Raw genomic sequence first — 21,353 nt, 5'->3', positions numbered from 1 at the left:
ATTAAAAAATATTATTTCAGAACTTTTAGTACGTTGTGAAAGTTTTATTAACTGTAAAATAACTTTTAGCACCCACCTCTATTAAGTACTATTACGATTACCGCTAATACTGCGGTAGCTTAATAACATAAGTATGTATCTGTGTATCAACTAAATTTATTTTTGAAATCCCTTACCGTTCGATAAATGAGTCTGCTTTCAAATATATAGTAATAATATATTTATGTTTGTTATTTTTCCCTTTTCCATGGCTGTTAAAGGCACAATTATTTTCTACAATGATAATAATTGGCGAAAGCGATCATGGAGCTTCAGGTTGTGCGTGAAGGTTTTTCTTATAATATGTCGATCTACAACAATACTGAAAGATAATATTTATAATATAATGAACCGGGCAGCAGTGGATCGGTACAATACTTGTTATACACGACAGTCCCAATAATATTGTTCCTCAGAACACAGATGAATAGAGGACGATAAGCACCAAGGTTCGGGTACTTCGTGTCCTATTGATGATACGTACAAGTTATCAAGCGGGAAGCTTTACTCCTCGTGATTTTTTTTTGGTTCCTTACAGGATTTTGGCGAAATCTGTCTTTAACAGAATACAAAAAATGCTTCATATAAAATTTAGTTACCAGTTTAACTATTTTAATAATTGTATCACACACCAATTGCAATTCTCTCGATAGGTTCCTTTCAATCTGTGAATAATGTAATAGACCCAGATTCTCCATAAAAGCCATATTTAGCCCAACAATTATCAGAACTAACTTAGGTAAACTCCCCCTGAACAGACTTATTAGTTCTACTATTAATTTGTTTCTTCTTATTTGTTTTTTAATGTCACTGCAAAAAATGGTAACAAAGACAGTTTGTTATTTTTAAATGAAAAACCTCACTTCTGGGATTAAATAGACAAATTAAATTTATTACCAGAATTTATGAACAATGCGGTTAATTCATGTGATCTGGATGAACGGTTGGCTCAGTTAGTAAGAGCGGTCAGATCAAACCCGAGAGGCGCTGGTTCGTATCTCCCAATCGCCTATAATTAGAAGGTCGTCAAAAATATTCGAGCGGCGTTGTATATACGTATTAACATCGTATTAACTTATATAGATAACATTAAAACATTTTATTCAACATTTAACACATTATTTAGTGAAAATTCTGATGAGAGTTAAACAAGACATGCCAAGATTGAACGTGCGCGTCGGACGGTTGGCTCAGGCGTAACTCGAAAGGCGCTGGATCGAGTCCCGCATCGTCTAAAAATTTTGGTTACCAAAAATAAATCAAGTCAAGTCTAGGTCTTGTCCACCTCTTTAAAAAAAATTACAAGAAATACCGGAAAAATAAAAATAAATATTTCACAAATAGTTAAGTGGTTACGTGTATGAGATATATAGGAATTTCTTATTATGATAAGACTAGCAAATGTTATATTATAATATAATATTATAAAGCTGCAGTGTTTGTTTGTTTGTTTGCTTGAACGCGCTAATCTCTGGTATTACTGGTCCGATTTGAATGATTCTTTCAGTGTTGGGTAGTCCATTCATCGAGGAAGGCTATAGGCTATGTTTTTTTTTCAAAATTAGGGATCCGTAATAAAATTGCTATTTTGTAACACAAGGTGTAAAATCAAAAAACCTATTTTTGCGTGCGCTGCAAAAACTATTGACAATAGAACAAAATGATGTACAGGCTATAATATAGGCAATATTTTATTACTTATAAAACTATCGCGTGAATTATACTTTATATGGCAAAACAACGTTTGCCGGGTCAGCTAGTATTATAATATAAATTGATAAAAAAAATTGATAAATAAAATAAGGTGTATGAAAAATAGATGTTGGCCGATTCTCAGACCTACCCGATATGTAGACATAATTTCATAAATACTGATTCAGCTATTTCGGAGGAGTTTACAAACACCGCGACACGAGAATTTTATTTATATCATATTATGATTATATAGGCAAATGTCATGGAAACATAATAATTGATGGATAAGGAACCAATAAAATTATTGCTTTGCTAACACGTCACTTTACGTTAGTAGTAACGTAGATAGTTATTTCGCATCATAAAAATGTCAGTGTCAAAAGTCGCCGCCATTTTGCGTAATTAATGAGTATTGCTATTTATTTTAAAATGATCAGGGTCCTAGCCAAAAAAATCACTAAAGTTAATCAAAATTGCAAATACAATACGGTTCTATACTTATTTCATCTATATTTTGTAAAAAAAAATCGCTACAGTATAGTATCGTAGAATAAAAATAATTTTAAATAAATAGCCCTGGTGGCCCCTCCATTCCCTCCACTCCGCTCAACTGTGGTATCAGGAGAGACATTTAAAATATATTAGGGTTACCACGCAAACGTTTTTAGACAATGCTTTTGAATTTCGGTACATAACCGAGTAGATGACATAACAAGTTTATGTTTGTTCCTCGTGTTTACATTATGATTCACAGTTTCTAGCAATTGATTTCTAGCAAATGTGCTCTTATAAGTACATAAATAACATTAATACACTCTTTTGCCATTAAAACGGTCACGTGGGTAAAAGGCATTTATTTTCTCAAAATTGATTCCTTTAGAATTCTTTTTGATGTCATTTCTTATACTACAAGATACTACTACCGCTTCGGAAACAAATGGCGCTCTGTGAGAGACGACGAACGAACGGCGCAAGAAACTCTCCCAGCATTCTTTTTTTATGCGCTCTTTTCAATAAAAATATACAACATTGTACAGTCGCTATAAAATAATCGCAATCTAGTCCCAGGCTGTCCGATCATTTCGATATTCAGCAGTGGAGTAATAGGATTTACGACAGAGCCATTTTTTTATAAAACATTTAAATTTATTTATAGATAATGCCTGAACAGTGGCTGGGACATTATTGTAGAAGTGTATACATTTACCCTTAAAGCTATTATGTATCTTATGAAGCCTACTAGAATTAGTTACAAGCAATCCCTTATTTCTAGTGTTACTATAATGAAAATCACTATTAAGAGCAAAAAGGTGACGATTTTTGTGAACATATATTAAATTTTCATAAATGTACTGACAATAAACAGTCATAATATTTATTTCTTTAAATTTTTCTTTGAGAGACTGTCTATAACCAAGCTGATATATAGCACGAACAGCTCTCTTTTGCAGTGCAAACACTACATCAATGTCAGCAGCATGACCCCATAGTAATATACCGTACGTCATGATGCTGTGAAAATAACTAAAGTACACTAATCTAGCGGTCGCAACATTCGTGTACTCTCTAATCTTTCTAACTGCATATGCCGCAGAGCTAAGTCTATCTGCTGGATGGGTAATATGTGGACCCCACTGAAGCTTTTTATCTAACGTGATACCCAAGAAGACCGTAGTGTCCACAAGTTCCAATCACTGGTCATTTATAAGTACGTTGGTTTGTACCTGCGCTGTGTTTGGTGTAATGAACCGTAAACACTTTGTTTTTTTACTGTTTAAGTGCAGATTATTCGTCTCAAACCAACGCACTATCTTTGAGAGTGCATTGCTTACCTCGTTATCAATAACCGCACGTCGCTTCACTTTAAAAATAAGTGAAGTATCATCAGCAAACAATACAATCTCATGGCTATCATCTACCACAAACGGTAGATCGTTAATATATATAAGAAACAAGAAAGGACCGAGAATAGAACCCTGTGGAACACCTATTCCCACAGGTTTACCCGAAGACCGTTTGCCATTTACATCGACTATCTGAACTCTTTCGCTTAAATATGATTTCAACAGATTTAGGGGTCTATTTTTCACTCCATAATGCTTTAGTTTTAGGAGTAAAGTTTCATGGTGGACGCAGTCAAATGCTTTTGACAAATCACAAAAAATGCCCAATACATCCTGTGACTCTTCCCAGGCGTCAAAGATGTGCTCAATGAGTCTAGTACCCGCATTAATTGTTGATAAGCCCCTAGTGAAACCAAACTGATTTTTGTTCATTAATTTACAAAAATGCATTTGTAGCTGTTGAAGCAAAAGTTTTTCAAAAATTTTACTAAAAACAGGCAGCACTGAAATAGGTCTGAAATTAGCAGGGTCAAAAGAACTGCCCGATTTAAACAAAGGTATAACTTTGCTGTATTTCATGAGGTCAGGGAACACACCCTCATCTATGCATTCATTAAATATTATTGCTAATTCAGGTGCTGTAATGTCAAGTATGTATTTTACAATATTAGTCGAATGGCCCCATAGGTCTTTTGTATTTTTTAGGTTAATTAATTTGAAGATTTTTATTATATCGCTACCTGTAACATACTTAAATTTCAAATCAGTAGAAGATACTGGTACGTGTAATTTAAGCATATCATATTCTGCTTTTGGCGAAGAGTTAAGGTATTTGGTCGTGACAATCGGGATTTCGGAGAAGTATTTATCAAATTCATTTGCAATTTCTATTTCCGAATTTATAACGCGATTATTAATATTTAAACAAATAGAGGTGTTACGGCAATTCGATCTACCAGTTTCATTGTTAATTACACTCCAAGTCGCTTTTACTTATTATTACTGTTTTTAATTTTATCTGCAATGAAACGTGTTTTCGCTTCATGACAAACTATTTTAAAAAGCTTGGAGTATTTTTTTACATATATTTTAAATTCTTCACTATTATTGTAATGTTTCTCATAATAAAGGTCATATAAGCGTTTACGACTTTTGTGGATACCCATTGTTGCCCAATCATTAAAACTATGTTTGTTGTTTACTGTCACCGTTACTGGAGTAAAAATCCTGTCAAATTCCTCACAGAAGGAATTGAAGACTAAGATGTAGTGAAAATTTGCAGTTTCGCCACAGTGTAAAAATGGTATCGTATTTACCAAATTATTTCTAAACCTCTCAAGGGCGGCTACCCGTAACTGGTATAATCGTCACCTTTTTTGGTCTGACATTGTCCAATCTTGTATTTACTTTTATAAGTTGCCCACTATGGTCGGACTGAAGATTATTAATTATGAGTTTACTAGTAATAGTAACCTGTAAAATATTATCTAAACAGGTTGCTGTTGTAGAAGTGATTCTAGTAGGTTCCCAAAATACATTGAACAAATTAAAAGTTTGAAATAAATTTTTAAGGCTAGTACAATTGGTCGAAGGTTCAAGCAAGTTTATATTAAAATCTCCACACACTATTATTGACTTGGTAGTTTTGCTAAATTTTGATAGTACCTCCTCCATTCTATGTTGGAATTGTTCATATGATGCAGTGGGGGGGCGGTATACACTTACAATAATAAATTGCTCTAGTTCTATATAAGCTATCTCAATTAGTTGTTCTATAGAGAGATTAACAATATCTCTTCTATTTTTACATTTTAATCTATTATTAATAATAATTAGGGAACCTCCATGTATTGCCCTACTTCTACAAAACGAACTGACTACTTTATGTTCTCTAAAACTAAACTGGAGCTGATGACTCTTACGCCAATGTTCTGTAATACATAATATATCTATATTACATTAGCTCAAAAACAATTCTAATTCCTTACTTGAGATACCTTGTATATTCTGGTGAACAATATTTATGAGCTTTATATTATGTTTATCTATAGCAGTAACATTTATATTTGGTGAATGTTGCCTATTTTGTATGATATTGCAAGAGTTGTCCTCCCTTGTCAAATAACTTAATTTAAATTAATTGAAGAAAAATCTTCATTGTTATATTTTTGTGCATTAGTACTAATACATTCCCCAAAAGGGGCTTGTATGTCGACTATTTTACAATTTTGCCCAATAGAGGCATGTTTATTAAATAATACTACCAGATTAGTAGGTAAATTACCTGCTTCACTGGCATCAACAGATTATGTCATGATTTTAACTCTGTAATAGTTTAAAGAAATAAGCAAAAATATGTAGCTTCTGTCAATTTCGTCATTAAATTTCGATGGAATTAATGAAAAATGATCCCAGACTCTAAACAGCTAGTTGTGTATCTGTTCATTTAATAAAAAAGCGGGTTCAAAACTTACTTAAAAAACTTATTTGTAACAAGAAAGAAGAAAACAAAAACTTTAATATCGAGTATCATGCTAACATGATAGCTTGTATTCGTCCGGGCATGCTATTGGTGCTTTCTTAATAGTTTCTTGTGTAATACACTCCCACTGCGCAGCAATTACATTCCTTAGCTTTCTGATGTTTTGGTGAGCGGACTACACCCATCTTACACTTCGTTTTAGAAATCCCAAATGTGGTCTATGGGATTGAGGTCGGGACTTCGAGCTGGCCAATCCAAACGACGAATCCCTCTTGAATATACGCTTCCACATACCCAGAACGGTGAGGGCGAGTGTTATATAAACTAATATTATTAATAAGAGGAAACTTTTGTGATTTTGTATGTATGTTTGTAATGTTTTCACGCAAAAAATACTGGACTGATTTCAAAAATTCTTTCACCATTAGAGAACTGCATCTTCACTGAGTGACATAGGCTATATTACATTATCCAAAATCGGGATCCCTAAATAAAATGCAACAATATTACCCAAGGTGAGAAAAAATTTGTCATAGAAATTCTGTCGCCGTGTGCGCTGCGAAAACTATTGATGATAGAACAAAAAATGTTCTACAGTATTATAGAACGTCCACTTATAACTACTGCAGTTATGCTACTATAACTACTTTTTACATTTTAAAAGTAAGTAAATAAGTGCCGACAATAATGAAACCATATTATTCATACCTCTGCATTAATTCTTATCCCACTATATTTTATTAAAGGCCATTTTAATACATGTAAAAATACTTTCTAAATTATAAAAATCGGACATTCCATTTAAAATATATAACGAATTTAAAAATGTTAATCTAAAGAAACTAATGCAATCATAAAATAATAAACAACGGATTTTTTTTTATGTTAACACAAATAACTTAGTAGACTTTCCACTACCACGAGATCGGTATCTACGAGAGTGAAACTGCAAGGCATTGCTAGTCGTCCTTAAAAATCAATCTTTCTCCAAGGACCGTTAATGAGGGTTGTACGTAAGGAATTTGGACTTCTGATATTTATTATAAAATCAAATACAACTATTTTTACAGGCAACATACCCAACACAATAGTGTAACTTATCCTTACGAAAATTATATGATATAATAAATAACGATAAATTTGTAAATTCACTTAGAAATCACGAGAATATACCAACTTGCTGGACATGTCTTACTCACATCCGCCCGCTGGCCGCTAGGCACAGCCAGCAACCGGCGCCGACGCGAACAATAAACAGTTTGAATCCTGAACAACCTCTGGCGAGTCATTAATCATGATGTGTCATTTCAAAATTTAAGTGGTCCAAGATTACTTCCCTGACTTACACCTGATCTCACATAATAACGTTCCGACCGATAGCCGTCATATTCAACATACGTCTGCCTGTCGCTCATATAGCTGGCTAGAAATCTTACCAATTGGGGTGTGCAACCGTCCTATGAAACTAGCAGGTAGTTTCATAAGGAAAACATCATTGTCATGCTAATCAAATGCTTTTAAAATATTATGTATTGGTGCATTCGAAGCGCCGTTTTCTATGAAGACTAACGCCGTACGGTCCAATACTTTAATCGCTGGCCAAAACTTGCCTTCGCAGTACTCGCTAGCCTCGCAAAATTATAGTGATATTCTGGCTTCATCCGTGAATAATTCTCTACCCCAGTCCCCTTGAGTCCACGTCACACAATTTCGAGCGAGGCTAAGTCTAGCAACTCTGTGCTCGCGGAGTAATTTAGGGCCACGGGCATGACGTATAAAGTATTTCCTAGATTCAAACCGACACAAAAATATCTTAGAGGTATTAAGAACTATCAACGATTGCCGCCACGATACGCAAATAACTGCAATTTTTTAAACTCAAACTATGATTAAATTTGAATTTGGAATATTTTTTTTTATGCACCACAACACTTTATAAATGTGCCAATAATATTCTCGAATGCTTAAAACCTCTTTTGGCATTGTTTTTTCTAATATGACGAAAAAATTAAAATCGCCCGTTTTTTGCAAATTAAATTTATATTGAGATGCAACAATTAAAACTTTATTTCTTTAACTTTTTCTTTTAATATCGGCTTCAATGCCCCATAACAATATCCCAAAGGACATAATACTATGAAAATAAAAAAGGAAGTAACGACAGTCTGATAGAGGGTAAAATAAAATCAAGTCCTTTTAAGGATTTATATTTTTTAATTTATCAATCTTAAATGAACCTGTAAAAGTGTGGTGTATCTCCTTACCCAAAAGCATTGTTTATTTTGATTCCTTAGCAGCTCACTTTAGTTTTATAATACCAACATAATTAACTGACAATTATAAAGGTACTATAAATTAATTGAAGGTGATTACCATAAAAGGCTGAACCACGCCTGGTACCAAGTTTCTTCATTTTTTTTATAATATTCCGAATTCAACTTTGGGGGCGTCTTGTCTTTTTCATCTTCTTGAAACATATCCACGTATGCTCTTTTAAATCCATATCTCCACATAGCCTTATAAGGAAAGTATGCCGCTATTAGAAGGAGCAATTTGAAATAAAGATTCAATAATTTTCTCCCGAAAGCGGTAGAGTAAAAACACGTGGATAGATAGAATAAGGCCATGTTGAATTTAGATTTAAATGGTAAGTTCTTGTAGGCGGGGGAGTCGGCCACAGTGTCGTAATCCTTCAGGTACAGAAGTCTACATCTTGTCGGTGGAGTTGCTAGTTCACATCTGTGTAACAACTCCATTGAGTCTATACCTGCAACATTAAATACTGTCTTGTTTCTTACGAGTCACACGATCAAAATATTATGAAGATCACATTATATTTTTATGGGACTAGGAAGCAAATGACTGTAGAATCAATATTAGCAGCATTACCTCACATAATAATATACCATATGACATAATGTTATGTTTACAATATCTGTAAGGGAACAAATCTTGTTGCGTATACAGTACCATAAAAGAGGGCCCCATTGGAGTTTGAGATCTAATATTATTCCAAGAAAAACAGCGGTATGAACTATACCAAATATCTCGTTTTTAAGCTGTGCATTGATTGACACTTGTTTAACATTAGGTAAAGTCAATTTATTGCAGTTCGCTTTTAGCTTAACTTTATCTTAAAACCCATGTTCATGTAGTTAAAGCATTCTTAAAACCATCGAAATAATGAAGAATATAAAAATTAAAAATATATATAAAAAAAACTATAAAATAAAATAGAAAGAGTATGCATGGCGATACCGTTATCTGGCGGCACTTCAGTCACCCATTTATTTAAATGAAAATAAGGGACGGAAGGAAAATTAGGGTAGCTAACGACGGCGGTGCTCTATAAAATTAAGGTATTCTCAACTTTAAGAGTTCTAAAACAATATACCACTACGTTAACGCGGACGAAATAATAATTAGTGCGATAAGGATAGATATCCTCCTAACTGCGACTAAAAATAGTAAACACAAAGATAAGAATTTTGTTCCCTGCAATTTTCTCCTCCACAATTTATCAAAACGCAAAGAAATTTTGGAGACTGAATGGGAAGAATTTCTGTGAGCTTAGATTTATTCGGTCTGTGTTTTTAGCCTGATAGTAAGTAATATGATTAAGACGATTTAACTGCTTTTTGAGGAATCTAATTAGCACTTACAAAAATATCAAAAGAAGCAAAACAAAGAGACACAGATAATAATGATATTGTTAAATAATTCTGATCTATGATATAAAACCAAGTAAAAAAGAGTAGATAAGATTTGTATTTGCATGTTATGAAAAATGGCCACAGAAGGACGAAGGAAGAGCGGACGCGATAAAAATTTAAGTTTATTTTGAAATTTAAAATGAACATCATATCCTGCCTTATAGACGATTAATGTAAATTGTATAAATTAACAAAAGTCTTATTTTGCAAAACTGAAAAATGGAATAATTTTATCAAATTCGGTCCTCCATAAATCTACGAAGATTAAACTAAATCCGGCCCTTTAAAGTGGATCAAAATCGCTCCCAAATGAGACAAACAAATGTTATACATACAGGTGAAGCCAAATAAAAAGCATGTAAAAATAGATCTTAATTTTATCGCCAGAATTTTTTAGGTATATTATATATTTACCTGTATCACCTGTCTCGTTTTGTAACTCCATTAATTTTTTTTGGAAAATTCTTCTATCTTCTTCCGTGTATATGTAACCAGGCGCATTCAAAATATATTTGGTCCAATAAATCAGGAAGTCGGCGTCTGCATTGGGCAGGAAGCAGGAACCACCCTCGGCCAAAACTCTAACGCTGTGCTCAAAATATTCCGGAACATTCTCTATACAGGGCGTGTACACCATATCAATAAGCATTTGACAAACCTGAAGCGTTTCATCGACCGACTTCCGACAAACGTTGTATCTGAAATTAAATATCTTTATATATTACGACTGTCTACAACACCTCGTAGTTAATCATCTTTGATAATAGGAATACATATTAAGTTTTCAAAACAAAAAGTGCGTAAGTTACTTATTTATCCTGCGATCGAATTATTTTTATTGATTATATAGATAGGTATGTCAAATTTGGTTCCAAGCTAGCTGGTCAGTCTGAAAGAACCACTAGCCTCAAATTAAACCAATGAGAAAAATAAGAGCCGCGGTCATTGATGCATATATTAGTATATACATACTCCTGTTGGCAAGTCAAAAGAAAAAGAACTAATCTATGCAATGCTACAGAAAACTTTTGAAGAGGCCACTAAAATTAAGATGGAGGAACTAATGTAAGTATGTTATTCTTACAGTTAGGGAGAACGCAGCAACAACGAAAAAATACTAGTGGATTTTGCTCTAAAAGCAACTTGAGAATAATTAATAACGTATTCATTAATAATTAGGTAGGGTTATACAAGTAAGACACAAGAAATGAACTTGGATCTCGCTAATGGGTGGTATAAAAATAAAACCGACTTATATTGACCAGAACACCCGATTCTTTTAATGATGTAGGAGTGGAATGTTTGAGTCAAACTAAAAAAAAAAAGGAAAAGAAAAGATACAATAAATTTCAGATTATCCAGTAAAAGAAAAAAAATATTAATAATAAATAATAAATATTAAGAATAACAACAAATTTGTACCTATCGTATATTATATCTAAGATTTGCAAAGTCTCGAAATGGGACCGACAAAATCCTTTTTCGAAATTAACCCTAATTCACAAGTAAACGTACAACAATTACCACTAAAACTCTTCTACTTATGGAACAGCCTGTCCAGTGGTATTTATACAGGTCAGGGCGTTTTACAAATAAGTAATCCAAAACGAAAACATAACCCAAGTCACAGACTATTGACTATCTGATTTACATACACTGACAGCGAATCTAGTGTCCGTCTTCTGTCTACGGGTGATAGTAATGTACATAAGTATCGGTTAGCGGTTGAAATCATGTGTCATCCTAGCAACTTGTACCAGGACTTGGGATGGTGTGTCGAGGTTCATGTACAATGTACATCTTAAAATTATTATACAAGTGCTGAACAGTTGACAGTTGTTGTTCGTTGGTGTTCTGAAACTTGATTTTTCTGAGATATAAACTTATAAATGTAAAATGATTGTAACAGTTCTGAATCGTTAAATTTTTTATGTAGTATAAATTGTAATTTTTTGTGTACGATAGCGCAATAAATTAATATTGTATTTCACCACATAAATGCTAGTACTTTTATTCTGATAAATAAATCAATTCGTGCGAAATGATAACCATAACCATTCCAAAATATTCAAAATGTACAACGTTAAAGTTCAAGTTTTCACTTTATTCCTTGTGTAATATGGACACTTAGCTTTCTTTATTGCTGTGGTGAGCGTTTGATTCGCCGTTTACGCATAAACCTATTCGGTTTCTGTAAACCTGATTTCTATTGAATATTAATTTAAACATTTTTGTTTTGTACATAATTTTTTCTTGTTTTTTTGTAAAAATCAACAATATATATTTTTATGTTGCAGGAAGAATAAAGTAAAAACATCAGGGTGTGTGTCTCTGCTGTTGATTCCTGTGACCCACATACCTGTCTTCAATTCCTAGCATCGCACCGAATACACCCCAGACGTGAATGTAGGCTTCCATATCACCCTTGCGGAGCTGAGTGACGTGGAACTTGTCGGGCTTGACGAGGGACAGACCAAGGAAGCCGACTACTGTCAGTGATAAGTCTCGCTGAGATACTAGCCCATGGTTCTTTAATTTAGCTGCTTTACCCGCTTGGAGATGACGATTTCTTACTATTTTTAAAGATCGCCATGCGCTGAAATGTAACATTATTAAAATATGTAGGGCACGTTTCTAATAAAAATCGAGGTAAATTTTCATCTAATAGTAACATTCGCAAAATGTTAAGTAAAGTATTAGTTAATAAACTCAGACGTAGAAGAAACAAATTAATATCTTCTAAAAGGTAACTTTTTGCCACCGGCAAGTCATAAAAAATATTACTCATATTTTTCAGCATTTATAACTGAAGGGGTAGAGCGTGTGTTTGGTGATCAGCCCAAACATCAACGTTGGTAATATATTCAAACTAAAGCGAAGATATAAATAATTGCGTATTTTTATACGATCTAATTAATAAATCTAATTCTAGTTACGATTTTTGTTATTTTTGGAATCGGTGTCCTTCCGGGGCGACGCGCTCACGCCTCTCACCTCCTCACGAATCAAGCACATCTCACCTATAACTATGTATGTAGTTACAAACATATCTTGTATAACACCGACTCCAAAACTTACAATAATCGTAACTAGAATTAGATTTATTAATTAGATTGTATAAAAATACGCTATTATTTTAATACTTTTTAGTACCTATTATATCTATTGTTTTAGAATAGTGTTTTTGAAGTGGGTTGTTTTTTTGTTAATTTTTTTTTTGATTTTTGGTGAATTTGAAGTACACTTACTAACAATTTGTCTAAATATGTGTAGATATATAAAATTTTTCAATGTAGCAATGAACGTAAGCGCTTTGCAATATGACAGACAGTTAGAAATTCTGCCACAGATCGTACTTACCTTACTGTAAGTCGTTAAGGAGTCCCATTGATCACCATATTCGACTACGACAGTTACTTGACCATAACTATGTTATGGTAGATGACTTAAATATCCGGATAGCATAAAAATTCCGTAATCAGAACCTTACCAAACTCTCACCAAACTATCTTTGAACTAAATCTTTTCCAATAAAAAAAGAATCATCGAAATCGGTTGGCGCGATATTGAGTTATTCGTAAATTTATCATCCACTTTGCTATACGTATGTATAGCAAATTTAAGACTTTTATGGTTTTCTCATGGGTTCCATTGTCAGATCTGGACCAAATTACAATGGGACCACACGGGAAGCACCAGCTTTCAAATAAAAAATTATCAAAATTGGTTCACTCAGCCGAAAGTTTTGAGGTAACAAACATAAAAAAACATACCGACGAATTGAGAACCTCCTCCTTTTTTGAAGTCGGTTAAAAAACTTACAAAGTGCCAGGTTTCAAGTCATCCGAAAACCAGGAAAGCGTATGCTGGAACGTGGAGAGGTGGCGCTTGTAGGCCGTGTAAGGCGTGTTGGACCGCTGGCTTCCAACAATCACATTCAGAATAGATGGAATCGACAGAAGTCCAATGAATCCAATGAACATACTGAAGGTAAGCGACAGAGAGTAGTCCCAGAAGAATCGGCAGCCTCTGTAGTTACAATAATTATAGATATTGGTGACATTCATTCGATAAAATAAAAACTTAGATTATATTTAAAAAAAATAATATTAACATGATTGTATAACAATTACAAAGTAGTAAAAAAATCACATTAACTTATTGACATTTAATAATGAGATCTTACTAGCGATGGAAAAGTCGCTTCTTTGCTTTCTCTAAAATTTGTCACAAAACACTTTTTATAACTTGTGGCGACTTGGCATACACGGCGATTTGTTCCGGTGGATCAGGTTCTATATTGAGAATGGAAGTTCTGGAGTTCCACAGGGGTCCCACCTTAGCCCATTCTTATTTTCGCTATTATAAACGATATTAACATATATACAGGGTGGACCAAAAGTCCGTTTACATTTGAATCGGTTGCCACTTCTAGCAACGGCGGCGGAGGGGGGTGGAGGGGTTACGCATTGCAAGAGCGGCCAATGGGAATTTAGTACCATGGCGTCGTTTAGCGGTAGTCAACGTGCATTTTGTGTACGCGAGTACTATCGAAACAACGATTCTGCGACCTTAGCTCAACGAAAGTTTTGCAATCATTACAAGATACGACACAAAAATCAAGCTCCATCAGGTGTGTTAATTAAATAATGGGTGCTCAAGTTTGAGAAGACGGGTTCAACAATGGATTTACCTCGATCTGGCCGGCCTAGAACGTCGAGAGACGTGGAGCGAGTAAAATCGTCTGTTCGTGACCAACCTGGACTATCAACTCGAAAGCGGTCTGCTGTCCTTAACGTGCCAAGATAATGATGTATTAAACAGCATTCTCAAGAAAGATTTAAGTTTACATTCCTATAAAATCCAAATGGTGCAGGAATTAAGGCCTCAGGACCATGCCACTAGGTTGCAGTTTGCGAACGAAATGGTAGAGCGATTCACCAGTTTTACAAACATTTTTTTCTCAACTAGGCACACTTCCACCTAAATGGGCATGTTAATAGACAAAATTGTCGTTATTGGAGTGACACTATGTCATGGTGATCAAAAACCCCTGCATTCCAGCCAACCAACCCAATAACTCTTGACGAAGGATCGTATTCGCACAGAAATCCAAAACATCTCAACAGAAACATGTAAAGCTGTCATCGAAAATTTCCGCTCTAGATTGCAGCAATGCCAGAATAATGAAGGATTGCATATGGATAATGTGATTTTTAAGAAATAAATTCCCCTTTTGTTTACTATCGAAAACAATAAACAGTTTTGATCTACTGTAATTAGTTTTTTTTAAATTATCATTCCAATTATAAACGGACTTTTGATCCACCCTGTATTAAACACTCAAAAGTGTTGCTCTTAAATTTGCTTGTGCTGTTTGGAAACCTTTCCATGCTATCCACAGCGATAGAATTGAAATGATACAAAAAAAACGTTTGTAAAACAGCTTTCTCACTATTTGTTATAGGAAATAAGGAAACTCCAGGTCTAATTTTAAACAATAGTTATCAATTTCTTACTTTTCTTGTAAATTTCTTAATAAAATTAAATAAATGAATAAAATAACTAGTTTTGTACCCACATATTAAAATAAACTCGCGCTTAGCTGATCTCCTTGCAGACATTGAAAAATATTTTAGAGTTCAGCACTGTGTTAATTTAACTAGTACAATAAAAAATAATAATTTCATTTATATTTATTTAATCATCACAAAAACAACTCACTGTTTAAACTTATCTGCATCATACCATTCCGGTAGCTTCATGTCTGACTCTTCAACTTTTTTTGTGTCGGAAGGAATTTCATGTGCCTCATCGCTTAATATACCTTGAACGACATCCTCCACTGAAACAAGAAATATTTTTTTATGTTAGCATTTAATCGCGTGTAACGCAGAGCTACTAGAACTAGTAACACAATACAGTTAGAATATGTGTGGACCAAATAATACTCTAACATATGGACGGTTAGACCGCTTCATTGTGTCTCGTGAGTATTCCCAAGTAATTTGAGCCCTGCCGTTGAATGCCATGCACGACAAACAAAAATCATGCCCACCATCTTGATGTGTAATGTTTCTCCAAAGTGCAGTTTTTAAGGGTCTTCTTCCACTATCAGCTAAACCGTGGAAAGAGCTTCCTTGCGCAGTGTTTTCTGGCCGACAGGACAAGGATACCTTTAAAAATATGTAAGTGATGCTGGAACTGTTAGGATCTGTGAACCGAAAATTCCTTGAGGTTGCAATTGCTTGAGGTAGGAATATTATTTCGTTGAGCGGCTCGGGCTGTATAACCTGTCTCCTGCCACTAAATTAAATAATTATAGATCCATACATAACAAGTTAAAAAACAATTCCTTAGATCCGGTTGCACGTTACATTCATCCACGGATCGATCTGTAATCAAGGGGCTTTTATAGAACCAGGCAGTAGATCGGATTGCTTCTGTCGGATACCCGGATTGCCGGATGTCGGATTGATATGTCAAAGGAGTATTCAGGGTAAGTTTATTTTTTCTTTACGTACCTGATATTCTTTGGACGTATTTAAATAATGTCAGAGCTAAGCGTGATTCCTTAAAAAGTACAAAAGATATTTGTGTCCTCGAAATTTACTTTATACGAAACTATCCGATTTATTTATTTTGAGTTGTTTTAAAAATAACTTTGTATTATTGTATATAACATAATCTAGTCCTTTCCGTCTGGAATTTGTGAGAAAGAGATTACCACTCGATTATGCCACGCCCGTGCAGAATCAATCAATTTTGAAATAATGATAAAATAGAGCACCTATTGTACTCTATTTCAGGCATGTTGTACTCTACAATCTATAACTTTTAATTTGGACTCTGTTTATCTCTGAAATTCAGAAATACTTAATGTACTTATTCAAAAACAGTTTACATCCCTAGTCCCATTCCATATCAATAATTTATTAGGGATAATCAGAACATTCTGGAGCCTAAATCTTAATCACTCCCCAATCTGTAGTCTATGACACGCCACTCACGTTTGTTGTTCGTGTTATATCGTTCAAACTACTCACATCATAACATTATATTAGGTAGGTGATTATGTGAAGGACGTTTAGTTTGTATCATAAATATAAGCTTTGAAAAAACAATTGCATTATTTCTAAACGATTCGCAATGATAATTTACTTAAATTGTATATTAGGATGATAATTTACTTAATACAAGGTGGTAATTTATGTATGACAGTATTTACATACCACTAAGATCCATCGTGACAGACTCCAGAATAATATAGTTTTGTTTTAACACGACAAGCACTCAGCGCGGCAAACAAAGTTCGACTAAATTATCAAACTTAATATCACAAATTCATAATTTAAGTAACTCCTATGACTATCAATATCTTATCTTTTGTGATTTAGTTCCGTATCATTTTAATTAAAGGCATAGGTATAATGCCGCATAATTTATTTATTTTAAGATTAATTTATTTAAATAAAATGATAGAGGTTTTCATTTGTACGCGCATCACGGAAATACTACTGGATTTATTTCCAATAAGTCGTCTTATTTTAATTCCTTCGACACTTGGCCTTTATCTAGAAAATGTTGCAATATCTTTATCTAATACAAAGTTATTATACGAAAGACTAGTCGGTATGGTCTATAGACTATATATTATAGTCTGCCCTTAGTCGAATTAAGGAAAAAATATATTTTATGCAATTCACACATGGTAGAAGTGAAACCTTCAAAAATTATGAATTTTATTACAAAAATAATGAAAAATCCCTACAAACGTGTAATACGTACGCTTATACGAAACACCACGGTTGTTGTGATGCTATTTCACAAGCTCATGTGCGCACAAAGCGTATTTACACACATACAAAGCTGAGACCGATGCAAACTGTGAGGGTTTGCCTTGGTAAACATGGGTGGAGGGGGGACGAAGCAGAGCACAAAGAGAACCACGAACACCAACGAACAACAACAACAACGGGTCAGCACTTGTATAATAATTATAAGATGTGTATTGTGCATGAACCTCCAATCCCCATATGAGGTCCTGGTGCATGTTGCTAGGATGACACATGATTTCAACCGCTATGAAAGACATTACTATCACCCTTTCCATATTTATGTTCTCCTGCTGTGTTTGTAGTAATACGTCGTACGCATGACGTCAGAATATATTAAGGTATACTCGCCCCATACATAAGGCAATGTCCTCTTCTACTATTATCGCCTGGTACCAAAACACCACATATTCTATTCTCTTTTTCTCCCACGCTAAATCTTATGAATTTATGTTTCTGTCTCATTTTTTCGCCGGCTGCATCCTATATATTTACCTGTATGTATCTCTATCTTCTCGCTTTTTCGTTTCAAACTCGATTTCAAATCACAACTATTCTAAAAAAGTTTCATAATATTTTGTAATACAAATAAATAAAATAGTATACAAACAAGTAAAATACATTCATACGCTTAAACGTGAGTTACACTGAAAATGTTTAGAACTGCCCAGTTAGAAACATTGCTAATGAAAACTTTTTTTTTAATTTCGATTTTCGAACTCTTTGGTAACCTGATGTAGTATATTGCATTCATTTGTCATTTGTTTTTGTGAATAGGAGACAAATCTAAAACTCTTGTTAGGTACACGTGAAAATGAACCTAACGCGAGACAATTTTCGGTCATTGATTTATTATATAACAAAGTTACGATAGGCTGCGATTAGCATTTCTTAATAAAGCTCCATCTAGTGCCACTGTTTATAAATGGTTTAACGAGTTTAAGCGTGGACGTAGCAATATCAGATGATGATCCGCGTGAGGGACGTCCTTTAACAGCGACTACTGAAGATATTATTACACGAACATTTAGGCGTCAGGAAGCTTTGTACCAGATGGATTCCCCATACTTTAACCGACGACCAGAAACACCTTCGCATGGACTGGTGCCGCCAAACGTTAGATAAGTTCAACGGCGGTGACTCAAATGCTGTATTTGACATCGCCACAGTTGATGAAAGCTGGATATATTGCTACGAACCCGACACCAAAAAACAATCAGATCAGTGGGTGTTTCTTTGGTCGCAAAAGTCATTTCGCAACAGCAGCAGACTGGTATGGCAATCGCTGTTTGCCTGTTGTATTGGATAAAATCGGCAGCAGCGGTCTCGAAGCAGGATTCTCCTTCACCACGACAATGATTCAGCGCACTCCGCAAAACGGACTGTTGAATATTTGACTATGGCAGGTGTCGCGATAATGTGTCATCTGCCATACAGTCTGACCTGGCACCTTGCGACTTTTATTTATTCCCAAGAACTAAAGATAAAATTCGAGGTACACATTCGCATTACGAGCCCTGAAGATGCGGTGAAAGCGTACGAAAATGCCATAGAAGAGACCCTTAAGGAATAAGTCTGTTATCCTGCTTACGGCAAACATGTGAGACGCAAAGTTATTTAAGTTAATACAAATACAAAGTGCTTAAAGTTTTAAGAATCAACTACTTTGTACGCGTTTAAAAAATATCGTGCTCCCGCGCAACTCCTAAAAAATATGGCACCTGGTGTGTGAAAGGTGTGAAACACCTCAATGAATATTTGAATTTTTGTGAGTGAGCGACGGAAAATACGGAATACCAACCGAGCATTCAGGGGTTTTTTGTCTCTTTTCGCTTTGCACATTTCAAAAATAGATCCACGATTTGACAATTTTTTCTCCTTTTCTCTTAAAAAATCCTTCTCACTAAAATAATGTTTTATTGCAGCTTACCTTGGGATTTTCCTTCTGCCGGCGACCCCCTAAGTAAGCAACTTCGTAACCCCCTAGGGACGACCCACAGATTAAAAAACACTACTATAGATTTATTAATTATCTACTTCTAAAATAAAAGATTTTGAGTAGGTACCTAAAAAAGTTATGATAATTTTGATCAATGGATAATTTTGATCAGTAACTAAATAGCCAGAGCGCATAAAAGAGATATTATTAATATTTAAGTACAATTTATTAATTAAATAACTGTTTATTTTAATCGCATTTTACTATCTCGCAGAAGTGGTGTTAAGTACAGTATTAAGCTCTAGAATAAAGCCTCTCTTGGTGTTAGGCGGCTTGAATTCCTCGCTCTAACATTGGATCTACATTACTTACTTTGTTTAGGCTCAAATAGAGCTCATTATATAGATCATTTAAATAAAATGAACAAATCAACTCTTGTACGCTTAGCTACGATCACGATCCAATTGGCCGCCCTTTACGTAATACAGAGCCTTACTCCCTTGGCATATAAGAGGTACTACTACTTGTACTATTAATTAATATTCATTGATACTACTAAGAATGTTATGATAACATAGCAAAGTAAGAAATTGTCATGAATAATATGCTTTAAGACTAATTAAAATGTTGTCTGAAGCAACCATCGTCAGTCAAATACTATTTTTTTATATATCTATTAACCGGAAAGGATTTTTTCTATTGCGTCGATTGGTTTCATAGCGTTTTGAACATTATTTTGGCGCTTCTGCACGACAGAGGTTTTATTACAGGTAAGTTAGGAAAAAAATAAATAAAACAATTTATTACCTAGTTAGTGCTTCAGTATACTAACTTAGTAAGTATCACCAAATGTAAAGTAGCTTAGCACCTCGACTTACCGCATTTTGTAGCAACGATGGCTTTGTCACCAGCAGACAATGCAAGTTAGTTACAATCCATTTATAGTTTTACAGGCTAGGCCTTTATGGGCTACAAAACGAACTATTATAGCGAGCGCTCAAATCCGACGCGCAATGTTAACTGTCTTTATTAATCATAAAACATAACCGGGCATCCGTGCAATACGCACACATATAGAAGTGCAGCGCGTCCGCATGCACACACATACATAATACAAACACAGCAAATTATTAATAAGAATGTGTTCCTAAATAGTAATAAATGGAGAGTCATTATTTTCCTTCAGTTATACTACGAAAACTACTGAACCGATCGGAATAATATTTATAGCACAAGATGCAGCGTGTTTCGGAGAAAGTTTTAGTATATGATTGGTGATTACTTATCCTACCTTACCTATGTATTCGCAATACAAATAATTCAGTCAGTGACATTTCATTACATACCTATGACAATTCATACGATAAGCGGGCGCGGGGTGCACAAAATATAGTTTTTCCGGGCCAGCACTTGTATATATTAAGTACAATTGTTACGTATTAGTTAGTTATCTATATATAGAACTTCTGATATATTTCGTTTATTTCTAAGATTACATATACATTTTTAGCGGTTGAGACTTGCCAGTACGTTGTCTTAGGACACTTATTATAGTGTAATAAGGGGGATGTTTTTATTGTTGCAAGGAAGGCAAACAATAAAACAACCCCCGGACTCCGGCACAGTAGACATCTGCCAATAACGGCAGCTTGACCAGATTGGAGAAAGCTATAGTGTGGTGTTACCATGCTGAGACTATCAAACAGTTATCATTACTTTTTTATTAGTAAGCTTTGCTTTAAGACACTGTTGCGGTGTTTGACCTGGTGTCAGCCATTGCATTTTTCGCTTACGGTTTTGGTAAAG

At 34.4% G+C, this 21,353-nt stretch overlaps 1 protein-coding gene across 3 annotated transcripts; it reads right to left on the bottom strand.

Moving 5' to 3' along the window:
* Positions 1-8,251: 8,251 nt before the first annotated feature.
* LOC126978582 (uncharacterized) lies at positions 8,252-20,555 on the bottom strand. Of its 3 annotated transcripts, none has more exons than XM_050827538.1 (6): positions 20,426-20,555; positions 15,498-15,618; positions 13,596-13,802; positions 12,133-12,369; positions 10,188-10,471; positions 8,252-8,827 (listed from the first exon to the last, which is right to left on the bottom strand). In XM_050827538.1, exons 2-6 carry the CDS (start codon positions 15,536-15,538, stop codon positions 8,430-8,432), a joined length of 1,167 nt encoding a protein of 388 aa, XP_050683495.1. In that variant the 5' UTR covers positions 15,539-15,618; positions 20,426-20,555; the 3' UTR covers positions 8,252-8,429. The 3 variants fall into 3 exon arrangements, with proteins under 3 accessions (XP_050683495.1, XP_050683494.1, XP_050683496.1); XM_050827537.1 differs by lacking the exon at positions 20,426-20,555 and adding an exon at positions 17,006-17,150; XM_050827539.1 differs by lacking the exons at positions 13,596-13,802; positions 20,426-20,555 and adding an exon at positions 17,006-17,150.
* Positions 20,556-21,353: the final 798 nt, after the last annotated feature.

The sequence above is a fragment of the Leptidea sinapis genome, chromosome Z (genome assembly GCF_905404315.1).
Source record: "Leptidea sinapis chromosome Z, ilLepSina1.1, whole genome shotgun sequence".
NCBI classification, from domain to species: Eukaryota; Metazoa; Arthropoda; class Insecta; order Lepidoptera; family Pieridae; genus Leptidea; species Leptidea sinapis.
This window is presented reverse-complemented; position numbering and strand designations above follow the sequence as displayed.